The sequence below is a fragment of the Molothrus aeneus genome, unplaced genomic scaffold, assembly GCF_037042795.1.
Source record: "Molothrus aeneus isolate 106 unplaced genomic scaffold, BPBGC_Maene_1.0 scaffold_19a, whole genome shotgun sequence".
In the NCBI taxonomy this organism is placed as follows: Eukaryota; Metazoa; Chordata; class Aves; order Passeriformes; family Icteridae; genus Molothrus; species Molothrus aeneus.
Window position 1 is genome coordinate 834,444 of NW_027098863.1, and position 11,519 is coordinate 845,962.

General features: G+C 46.9%; 1 protein-coding gene across 1 annotated transcript in view; it reads left to right on the forward strand.

The window, feature by feature from the left end:
• The window catches only part of LOC136569709 (TOG array regulator of axonemal microtubules protein 2-like), a 29,898-nt gene extending 18,379 nt beyond the window's left edge, over window positions 1-11,519 (forward strand). Inside the window, exons 8-16 of the mRNA XM_066570070.1 lie at window positions 1,249-1,401; window positions 2,581-2,698; window positions 3,641-3,744; window positions 5,542-5,746; window positions 6,922-7,138; window positions 8,220-8,306; window positions 10,472-10,703; window positions 10,845-10,920; window positions 11,376-11,519. Coding sequence (XP_066426167.1) covers window positions 1,249-1,401; window positions 2,581-2,698; window positions 3,641-3,744; window positions 5,542-5,746; window positions 6,922-7,138; window positions 8,220-8,306; window positions 10,472-10,703; window positions 10,845-10,920; window positions 11,376-11,519 — 1,336 coding nt within the window. The remainder of the gene's footprint in view (window positions 1-1,248; window positions 1,402-2,580; window positions 2,699-3,640; window positions 3,745-5,541; window positions 5,747-6,921; window positions 7,139-8,219; window positions 8,307-10,471; window positions 10,704-10,844; window positions 10,921-11,375) is intronic.

Here is an 11,519-nt window from a genome sequence, read left to right on the forward strand (position 1 = left end):
TGGCCTTGCACAGAACAGCCCAAGGGTCACACCAAGTGCCTGAGATTGTTGTCCAAATGCTTCTTCAACCCTGTCAGGCTTGGTGCTGTGACCACTGCCCTGGGGAGCCTGTTCCAGTGCCCAGCCACCCTCTGGGTGAAAAACCCTTTTTCCTGATATCCAAACTAAAGCTTCTCTGACTCAGCTTCCTGCTGCTTCCTGGAGTTCTCCCAGTCTGTCAGATTTTCCTAGATATGGTGACTGGTGGGGAAGGGAAAGTGCCTGCAAAGGCCAAGGATAGAGCTTGGTGCTTTTGTGGGAAGAGGGACAATTGCAATTGCAGCTGTGAGCAGTGTTTGGTATTTCACAGCACTAACCGCAGAGGCCCTGGGGAAAACCACGTATCCTCATAATGCCATTAACTTGAGAAATGAGGAGGGTCCTTGCTGGGGCATGGAGCACATGGGGGACAATCTGCTGGGTGTGGCACAGCCTGCACAGCAGGTGCAGCTCCTGCCAAAGGAGTCTTGTATGACTGTCCTGGCCTTAGAGCTCTACTTTCTATTCAAACTGATGTTTCATGTTAGCCTTGAGATGATGAATCACTCTAAAGGCACCTTCACAGGCCGAGTGCCATGGGACAGTTGAAGCAAATGCTGCCTTAAATGTTGGTGATAGTTCCCAAGAGACACTCTCTAGAACAGGACAGCCTGGCTAAACTGCCTGCCACCCTTTCCTCAGCTTTGGAATAGGGTAAAACATTCAGATGGATCCATTGCCAAGCCTCACAGAAGAAACAGGCTGCATTGCTGGATATTCTGCAACTTCACAGCCCACAATGTGTTTTCCCTGCATTTGTTGTTTTCCAAAGGTCTGCAGATTTGGGGATAAATGGGTGGAAAGAGCCTCAATCCTGCTGCAGCTCTGTGTACTGGTTGCCCTCTGATGGGTCAGCATCAATTGTCTTTTATTTCTAAATTATTCATATGTCATCTATTTCTTTAATCTTTCTCAGAATAAATACTGAGAAAGAAATTGAGTCTCAGACAGTGCAGGGAGACTGAATTCCTCCCTCTTCCATGCAGGCAGGCCTTGTGTGCAATGCTAACTTTGTGTTTACCTGAGGACAGAACCTTCTGCAGGTGTCTGAAGGTGCAGGGAGAGCCCAGGCTCCTTCCCCCAGCAAGGGCAGGGAGCAGGCTCTGGCCAAGGCCTGTGCTGCTGCTGCTCCTGGTCCCTGTGGCCCAGGGTTTGCTCTCTCCTCCCCAGCAGGGGCCACGCCCCGGTGCGGCAGTGTGCGGCCCAACTCCTCCTGTCCCTGGTGCAGAGAATTGGAGTCACCAAGCTCGCAGGCACAGCCAGGGCTGAGAGGCTGGCACACGTGGCAGGGAAGCTTGCTCAGGACTGTCACAAGGACACAAGGTAATGATCTTCATTTCACCTCCTAAAACAGGAAAACCATTTTGTGTCTGGCTGTAAAGGTGAAATCACAAAAGAGTAGAAACTAAAGGGAATATGAAGTTACCTCATGGTGTGAATCATGGAATATGCTGAGTTGGAAGGGACCCATCAGGGTCATCGAGTCCAGCTCCTGGCCATGTGCAGTGACCCCAAGAGTCACTCCATGTGCTTGAGAGCATTGTCCAAACACTTCTTGAGCTCTGTCAGCCTTGGCACTGTGACCACTGCTCTGGGTTGCCTGGGCAAATGGCTGTACTAGGAAACCTGAGGTTGGCCAGCAAAAAGGAACATTGCCAACTTTTTCCTGTGGCTTGAAGGATTCTTTACTGAGATCAAAAGAGCTCAGATCAGCCAGTCCAACAGTTTTGTTTGGCCTTAGGTGCACAACACAAAGCCAAAGTGTTGGCTAATGTTCATCACTGAAGGATCCCAAACATCCATTTCTCATTAACTTCAGACTTTCCTAGAAATATTTCAGGGGTCTTCAGTCTTTCTAAACCTGTCCTGCAGATTTCTAGAATGCTGTTATCTGTGGCTCAGTGAACTCCACACTTGTTCTTGAAGAAAACTGTGGCAAAATCAACCCAAACCACCAAAATCCCCTTCCTTTGATGATGAAATTCCCATGAATAGCCGCCAAGAACACCAGAGCAACTGGCTGCCCCTGTGCAAACACATAGTATAGAATAATCAATAGGATGCATGAGGTGTTTTGTTCTGGCTTCCCTGCCAGTTAAAGAAAGGCAAAATATTGTGCAATGGCAGCAAGACACTGCTAATAGGCTCTGACAACAAAGCAGATGTGTTTTGCTTGTTCCCTGAGATCCTTTGATGCCACAGAAACACACCCAGTTTCAGAGTGAAATGGTATTTTTCTGTTGCCCCACATTCTCCTCCTGCCTCATGTGTTCAGCTGACAGCACTGTGCAGTGTCAAGTGAGGTAAATCTCCCTCTTTGCTGAGTAGGTAATGCCTTCTTGTGGAAGGATTGCACCTGATGAGTTTAAGGTATCAGCCTTTTCTGTTAACACTCTTCCTGTGTTTGTTCACTTTTCTTTTGTTTCCTTTCTTCCTTCATGCCTTCCTGCCTTCCTTTTTGCCTCCTTCCTTCCTTTCTTCTGTCCTTCCTTCCTTCCTTAGGCATTATGGACAGGAGATGGTGAAGATGTTGCTCAATCATCAACAATTTAAAAAGCTTTTGGAACAATCTCTTTCCACCCGTGACCTGGAAGATATTCTGACAAGAATTAAGAAGAAAGTAAGTGCTTGGCAGGAGAAATGTCTCCTTTGTGCAAGTATCGCCACTGCTAATATGAGATCAAACATACCCAATCTGTCTTTAGCTCATTCCTCTTCTGCTGAATCATTTTGCTCCTGGGAATGAGCTGTTAATCCTCAGCCTGTTCATCTGCAGATCGCAAAGGAATTGATATTATTAGAGAAAAAGTGGGGTTTTGAATATTTTCAATATCGGTCACAAAGAGGAAAGGGAAAGAGGAGAAAATGGGTTTACATTTAAGCGTAAGCCTCCACCATGCTCTCCCTACTCTGCCCCTGTAAAGGAATTAAGTGAGAATTGTGCTTCTGAACATAACAGAGTCTTTGCAAAGGACACTGGAAGTAGTAGTACCAAGAAAATTTGCAAATATACAAAAGATGTCCAAGTCAATCCTAGTTACTACAATTACTGTCTGTCTTTTGGGAATGCTGCCCTGCTGTCAAGCCCTGTGGAGCTGGAAGAAGCTTGGTGAATTCAGCAGCATCCAGTGGAAAATCCTTTGTTTATTTTTCTATCGACATTATAGAAGGGAGCCTGCCTTTGTGCAGGCACAGGGAGAGTGAGTGTTGAACCAAATCGACTTCCAACACAATGGGCCAACCCCCAAAGAGTCCAATTTTTACTGCTGCTTCCTTCACGAACACGCGTTGCCTGCCAGTTTGCATTATTCCCATTTATGCTCAAGACTAAGGAATTTGGGATTTTAAACTGCTGCTCAGTGTGGTAGCACCCATAACCTGCCTTGGGCTACTGAAAACAAAGAGTTGGCATCACTGAATCTCTGGTCTGTTTCCATCTGTAAGTTAGGAAATGTTTCCCTAAGCCTTGGTAGCAGTGATCCTGGTTCTAACTTGTGTTTTCAACAGGGAATTTCCAATTTTATACTCCAAAGATTGATGGGGTTTCTCTATGTCTTTGAAGGGGATGGCAAACCAGAAGGCTGAAGGCCCATCTGTCAAGGAGCCGGTGAAGGAGAGGAACAATGGCTCAAAGAAGCCCCAGGCCACGTTGTCTTCTAGCAAACGGTACTGAGCACTTTTGTTAGATGAGACAAAGCACATGACAAGCTTTACATGTCTCTTCCTCAGGAAAAACTTTCTGGCAGAGATGACCAATGCCACAGATTGTTTCCTTTCCCTACAAATGCTCTAGGATAAAACATGTCTACTTCTGCATTGTGCTGAACACAACTTCTCTGGAGGGGTTTCCACAAAAATGGAGAGACAAAAAGACACCCGTTGGTTGCAGCTCAGACGATGCAGTGCAGTGGCAAGGGCAGTGTTGTGGAGGCTGGGAGAGGGCCAAGTTTCTGCTGCCTGACTTGGGACAAGTAAATTCAAACAGGGCTTTTTTTTCATCTGAGTGGAGTCTTTTTCAGATGGGTGTTTTGATGAGAAATCTCAGTCTGGAAGCAAGATGCCATTCCACAAAGATGCAGTTCTCATCCATGTGGTTTGGCCTGGCTGAATCATGGTTTTCTTACCCTCAAGCAGTACCAAGTTTGAGTAGTAAGGAGCAAGGCAATTCCTGAACAACTTCAGTCAACAGGTGTCTCAATGTGGACTTTTTGTCTTGATATTCCTGTCCTTCATGTAATTTGCTTGATGGACAGCATGTTTGGTTTATTTCCCCCTGTGCTGCAATCAGCATTTAAGACAGGAATTGCTCCTTGCTGTCTCTTCATGGCAGTTGCAGAGCTGCTTGTACCTGTTCTCCTCTGATAACAGAATTTAGCTCTGTCCTGCTCAGCAGTGGCAGGAAAGTGACCACATGCCTCAGTAGCACAGCTAGCATCTTCCTGTGCTCATGGAAGAGACAGGTTGATCCAGGAGAATTGTTCCCAGTGGGTTTGTTAACCTGTGCATCTATGTTCTAGGGAAGCAAATGAAATGTGAGCATAGTTCTGGGATGTCTGGCTTCCATTTTTATCTCTCTTACTGATTTTCTGAATCCTTCAAATATAGCCCTGTTTATCTGTTCAGATGCATCTGAGCTACTTTTCCAGATTGTCATGCCTGGTGTAGAGACACTTCTCCAGAGTGATGAGTTTCCTTATTCTAAGACACACACGTCCCTTATGAGGAGGCATTTAGAATTGGAAGCAGTGTCTCTCTTTCTCCACAAAGCAATGTGACCTGTGTGCCCTGGCAGCCATCTGAAGATAGATCAGATGCATCTCATCCTTGGTTTTCCTCAGTGAGCTCCAGCAAGAATGTCACTTGCAGATTGTCTCCTGTAATGGTTGCCATGAGGTCCACATTGTTCTTCAGACCCTCATGCCTTTCCAGCTTGAAATCAGCTAATAGGAAAGCTGCTCAAGACTTTTTGCTCACAATTAACTGAAGGTATTGTCTGTGGCTGCAGCTCTCTCCATAGAGAGCAGCAGGCACAACTTTGCCAGGCATTGTCCTGGGGAAGGCTGTGAGAAGATCAGAGAAAAGACTCAGAAATAATTCTTATCTGCACTTGCTGCACCTGTTGTTGTGAACATGTGGAATGTGTTATGGAGATTTGTTTACTAAAGGGTAATTTCTAATTGGCTACTGGTGATGGTGTTTTGGATTCAATTGACCAATCTGGCCTGTCTGTATCAGACTGTCTGTAAGGGTGATGAGTTTCTGTATAGTATAGTATAGTATAGTATAGTATAGTATAGTATAGTATAGTATAGTATAGTATAGTATAGTATAGTATAGTATAGTGTAATAAAGTGATTGATCAGCCTTCTGGAATCATGGAGTCAATGCTAATTATTTCCACGATGGGAATGCCATGCTACAATAATTATAACCAACAGGTCCTCATTTGGTTTTATTTTCCAGGGTGAAGTCTCCCTCTGATGGACACCTCCTACACCGTGCAAAAGCCCAGGTCACGTCACCTCCAGCTGTGGAAGAAACAGAGCTGCTCCAGAAGCTTTACCATCTCCTGGAAGCCAAGGGGTTTCAGACAAGGATAGAGGGAGTGGTACTCCTCCAAGACCTGTGCAAAACCAGCCCCCAGCTCATCTCCACTAACATTGTCCAAGTACGTAGGGTATCTTCACTGCTCCTTTCCTTTAGCTCCTTTCCTAAGCCTGTAGCAGTAAAGTTAATTCAGTGTGTCTTGGCACTCTGTCCTGGCTTTTTGGGACACGCTGGTCCCTCTTACCCAGACAAATGTAATTCAGATCCAGGCTTCAGGACAAGTTATTTCAGTCCAGCTGTATTTGTCTGGCAGGTGCCTATTGATGCTGTTCATCAGATGATGGCAGAATTTTCTGCTGCTGTAACTGCTGCTGTCTTCTACTCCCAGTTGGGTTAAGTGAAGGGAATCCAGCCCCTGAAAGCATGGCAATTGTTCTCTAGTCCAAAAATGGGTTTGCATAGGGAACAGAAGTATCAGGCTGGGTTGGTTTAAACCCAGTTGGTTTTTCAAAAACAACACTTCTATATACTCCATCTTGTCTTACACAGGCACAACTCTGGCTACTCATTTCCATCCTTGTTCCTATTCCTCTTGGTAAAGACAGTGCTCACCCTTCTTGGGGGGTCTTTTTTTCTCTTTGGAAAAGGATGGAAACAGCTAAGAACGGATCTCTGCCTTCTCCTCCCAGCAGCTGCTTTTTCCCTTTTTCCAGGAAAAGGTGCCTGATAATGTGGCTGTCAAGGGACTGAACCTGCTCTAATGAGAGCTGTACAGCACATTACATTTTGGAAGTCTACCTGTTACTTAGAGAAATGGTCTAGATCCTGGAAGAGTTGACCAGAGCCCTGCACTTCTCCAGACACTGGCTCTGAGACAAACAAAATAAAACTTAGATCTCCTCCAGCCATAGTTTTGGCAAAATCAGAACTGCCCTCAGTACTTGAGGCAACTGTATAGAAAACCAGGCATTGTAAACATCTGCTTCCATTCAAAGCAAAGGTACTCTTCAGCATTAATAAATGGAATTGATTTAATGATTTATAGATGGAGAGAAATACCATAGGGGCTCCTCTGTCCCCAGCCCAACCTCTTAAAAACAGAAGAAAATCTTTCAACCAGCATGAGGTTGCACCACCATTCCAGTGAGTGGCCCACAGGAAAACAGTGAAATTGTGCAAGCAAATGCTGACCTGACAGAAAGGATCACTTTCATCTTTGACATTGCTGACTGCTACAGCCACTCTTCAAACAAGGACATTTGAATCCAGCTTTCATGTTGCTTGTTCTCTTCACAGATTTTTGATTATTTTGTCCTGAGGATATCTGACAGCCACAAGAAAGTGAAACAGAGGGCGCTGGACGTGCTGGCTGAAATCACAGGAGCCCTGAAAGATGCCTTGAACCCGGTGATCATTGGTTTGGTGGAAGGAATAACAAAGAACCTGAACTCAAAGGATCCCAGGGTTCGTGGGGCAGCTGTGAAAGCACTGGAAGAATCCATTGCTCATTTGGGTAAGGCTGAGCCCTAGCAGGGACTCTCCTCAACTGCATCTCTGTCTCTCCTGCACAAGAGAGCGCTGAGTGCCTTGACAGCTGCTCTTGTCTGTGGAACACTCCAGCTGACACCCACCAGAAGCTGTGCAGCTGCAGTCCTTATGCACCATCCCCAACAGGCTGGAATGTGATCAGCATTTCCCAACAGTCCCAGGAGCCCTTGGCTCTGTGCTGCTTGTCTGAAGAGCAAGTCCTGGGCTACAGCTTTGCTACAGTTCAGAGGCAAAGGGGGTTTGGAGTGTGCTTGGGCCCTGTCTGACTTCCCAAATGACCAGCTTTGCTGTTGGCATGAAGAGACACTGACCCATCAGAGCTTCTGCAGAGCAGCCACCTGCAAGGCTCTACATTAGAGGCATCAGCTGCCTATTTTCCACTTTTCTTCTTTGTCTTCTATGTTCAAAGGGGAACTTATGATTCGCCAAGTTCATTTCTTTAGAACAAACAGGTATAAACCCAGCTGTCAATGATGCCTTGTTCCACATGTTGTTTTGCATGGGGCAAGATGGCCACAGCAATTAACTACATAGGCAAGGGCTGCTCTAAATTCCTCTGCCACACACATTTATGTCAGCTCTGAGAATGTTCACTGGGGGAATATGCCTGGAAAAAGGAGTGTTGAAGAGGCAGGTCTTCAAGAGGAGTTTCCACTTTCTCCTCCTCAGCTGCTCTGTGAACTCAGGAACTGCCTGACTCAGTGCCTTTCTGTGACCCAAGTATGGGCTTCTTCCTTTTTGCTCTGGGATGCAAAACCTTTTCACTGCTTCCATGTGACTGAACTCTTGAGGTCCCTGATGTGAAATGTTTTAACACAGCTCCTGCTACAGCAGACAACTTTGGATTTACAAATGTGAAAGGAGAGCTTTTCTTTTGGAATTTTAAACCCTGCCAAGTATGCTGGAAGGAAAGAAGAAAAGGATTCAAAAATCCGCAGAAATGTACTTTATTTTATAAAATGGGGTTGGCCCTGCCCTTTCCCTCCTCACTGTCCTTTCTCCTATGACCTGAGAAAAGTGAGCAGAACCGTGTGTTTCCCTTGTAGATAAAGTGTCACTGCTGAAAGAGTTCAGCTACCATTGGAATCACCTGAGTGGCCAAGCTCTGCTGGATGTCACCGAGTGTATCACAGGTATGGCCTCCCCTTCTAAGCCAAGAGCTCTGCCCAGGGAGTATTGACAGGGAATGCCTGTGAACAGGGGCAGAGCAGCTCCTCCACATCAGGAGGTGCTGAGCTTGTCCCTGCTGCCCAATAGCCCAGGCAGGTGGATTTGGCAGGATTTCCCTGGCTGCTGCAGAGCTGGGCAGCATCTGAGATGGGGGCAGCGCTCGGCCTCGGGGCTGAGCTCTCACTGGGGCATCTCAGAACCGCCTCCAGCAAAGGGAGGGGCTACAAATACCCCAGCTGGCTCCTCTCTGGGAAGCTCAGGGACATCTGTGATCTTTGAGGGAAAATGGTGGCAAATGCTGTTTCAGGGCATCAGTTTGTTTTGCCCTCACAGAATTCTTGTTTTTCTCTTGGAAAGTTTTGAGGCTGAACCGTGCAGAGCCTGGGGGTCACAGCTCAGGTCAAAACTCAACAGAGGTATCAGAGGCACGGGTTCAGTGCAAGGCAGCCTCTGGGGCACAGGGACAGAAGCAGAGGGCTGAGGCTCCCTGCCTGTGCTGTCAAAGTGGCCTTGGACTGAGCCTTTCAGGGTGTGCAAACAGTGTCTGCCTGTGCCAGCACTGTCCAAAATGCTACAAATGCAGCTGATAATTGATTCCTCAGAGGAGCTTGCTATGTCAGCAATAGCCAAGGAATGGAAAAAGGATAATCTCAATATATGGTAGAGAAGAGGATTGATCGCCTTGCTTTAACTGGGGCTAAATCCACTGGTAATTATGCCAACATCTTTAAATGCAAGGTTTAATACACTTTGTGTCTCCATTTGGAATCTCAAAAGGGCATGTTCGGCGATTGGGAATGTCAAAGGCCCTTTAAAAAGCAATTGAATAAAGTAGATCTCCAGCAATAGGGAATTTAGTTTAGCAGTTCTTTTGATCTCTTTTTCAAATAAAGGAATTAACCATAAATTAGGACTACTTTAGAAAGAGCAGATGTTGTCTCTGAGATTTAGTAGGAACAGACAGCTGTTCCTCACGTTCAGTAGTCACCAATGTCTTTAATTGCATTTAAACTCAAATGAATTCCCATTTTAAAATGGGTACCATAACCCTTTCCTGCTTAGCAGAAATGGTTTTGGGTACTTGCAGGAGCTCTTTCAATGTTGATGACTGCTGGTGGATTAACAGCATAGAGAAAATGAAGTCTCTTCCACCACAGAATATTAAATGGCTGCTAGATAACATTTTGTCTGATCAGAAAATAAGAATGGTCTCCAGAGCATTTCAGGTTTTGGTCTCTCAGCCAAATCTGCCATGCAAGAAGCCTGTTGGTAGTAAATTTTTGTCTGTGTTTGATATAGTTCAGTTCAGAAAATGGACAGAGAGCACATTTCAGAGACAATATGAGAAAACACTCGTGTTTTGGTTACATTTCAGTCCCCTGTGTAGCATTTTTCTTTCTCTATGCCCCTATTTCAGTGGACATTAAAAGAAAAAAATGCCATTAACATTGGGAGGGGAAGTGGCAATAAAATGTGGAGATGCTCAAATGCCACACCAATGGGGTCTGGGTAATTATCTAAGACACCCTGAGGTTTGAAACAGCTGTTTCTTGGAAGCCCCAAAAGGATTCTGCCAAAGACACCAGCTGGTCATTGATGTTTCTAATCGAGTTCTCAAGGAGCAGCCATCTCTGGTGGGCTGAAGTTTTGAGGTGTGTTCTAATCCTGCCCTTTGCTGTGTGCCACTGAGCCAAGGGAAGAGCCAGATTAGACATTTGGAACTTGACATCAAAGTTACAAAAATGGAATCATCCCTTTATTAGAAATCTCTCCATTTCCTCTCTATGGTGCATTTCCAAATCTTCAGTGTGGGTTTAGACAAGTTCCTAATGGAAATAAAAGGCAGTTGGACATTTCATTCATTGTTCATGCAGAAAGAGATTGTGAAATAATTTAATAAATGTGCAGAATCTGCCACAGGGACAAGGCTCTGGTTGGAGCATTTAGTCCTGAGGGGTTGGTGGTTCTGTTTCCAGGATGATCAGCTGCTTTGCCCGTTTCTGGATCAAGGGGCTCTGTGTGCTGTTTTGCTGATCTTGGCCAGAGAGGCTTGCCAGAAGCAAAAGCAGAGGTAGATCCTTGTTTGCATTGAGGTTGTGGCTAAGGAGCTGTGTCTCTGTCCCGGCAGTGCTTGTGCAGTGGGTCCATGCCAGGAGCCCTGCAGTCGTCCAGCGCGACGCCCTGCCCGTGCTCTGGTCCTTCCTGGAGAACAAGGCGCTGCCCGTGCGGAGCGCCAGTGTCCGCACCGTGGCCACCAAGCTCGCCTCTGCCCTCTACAAGGTGATGGGCACCCAGCTGAAGAAATGTGCTGCCAGCAAGCCTCCACACGTGCGGGAAAACCTCTCCAAAATGCTGGGCTGGTGAGGGCGAGATGTTCTCCAGAAGGCTGAGGAAGCGCTGAGTTGGACACCTCTGGATTTGCCTTTTTAGCTGTGCCAAAAAAGACGAAATCCAAAGGAAGGGTTTGCATCTGCCCCCACTCTCTCCATTGCTCTTCCTAGTCATGGCATGGGGGGCCTGAAGCAACTCCAGACTGAGGACAAGGTGAAGGGAATCATGGCTCAGCCTCACACAGAGGTGAGGGGGGAGCTGGGCCACTCTCTGTTGGGAGGAAGGGTCTTGTGGCAGCGCAGAGAGGCTGTGCACATTGCCAGGGAACAGCTGTGCCCTGCATGTGCCCCTGCAAGGAGCTGTGCTGCTGCCAGTGCCCCTGGAGCTGTAGGGCTGCTGAGCTGTGGGGCAGGCAGAGGAGCAGGAGGGTGCATGTGCAGCTGAGCCATTCCTGGAGAGCACAGGGCTCTGGGCTCCCTGCTGTCCCAGGGCAGCCCAGAGGCCAGGCTGTGCCTGTGCTAGCTCTGGGCAAGTGGCTCAGGGTTTTGCCCTGGCCTGCCTCAAGTGTCTGCCAGCAGGAGCATGTTTCCCAGTGCAGCTGTTTAGAAGTTTGCAGGAAATGTGTCCCATGAAATACGGAGCTTCAGCTGCTTTAGGTTTGCATGGTGGCCTCTGTTAAACTTTGTGTCTCCATTTTGCAGATCTGCCTGGTTACAGTCTTACCAAGAAGTTTTCTCCGGACACTTCTGATGTTCCTCACCCACAAAGTCCTCGCCTCCCGTCCAGAAGAGCTCTCTTTCCTCCAAGCTCAAGAAAAAGCTGCTGCCTGCATGAAGAGTGTTTGA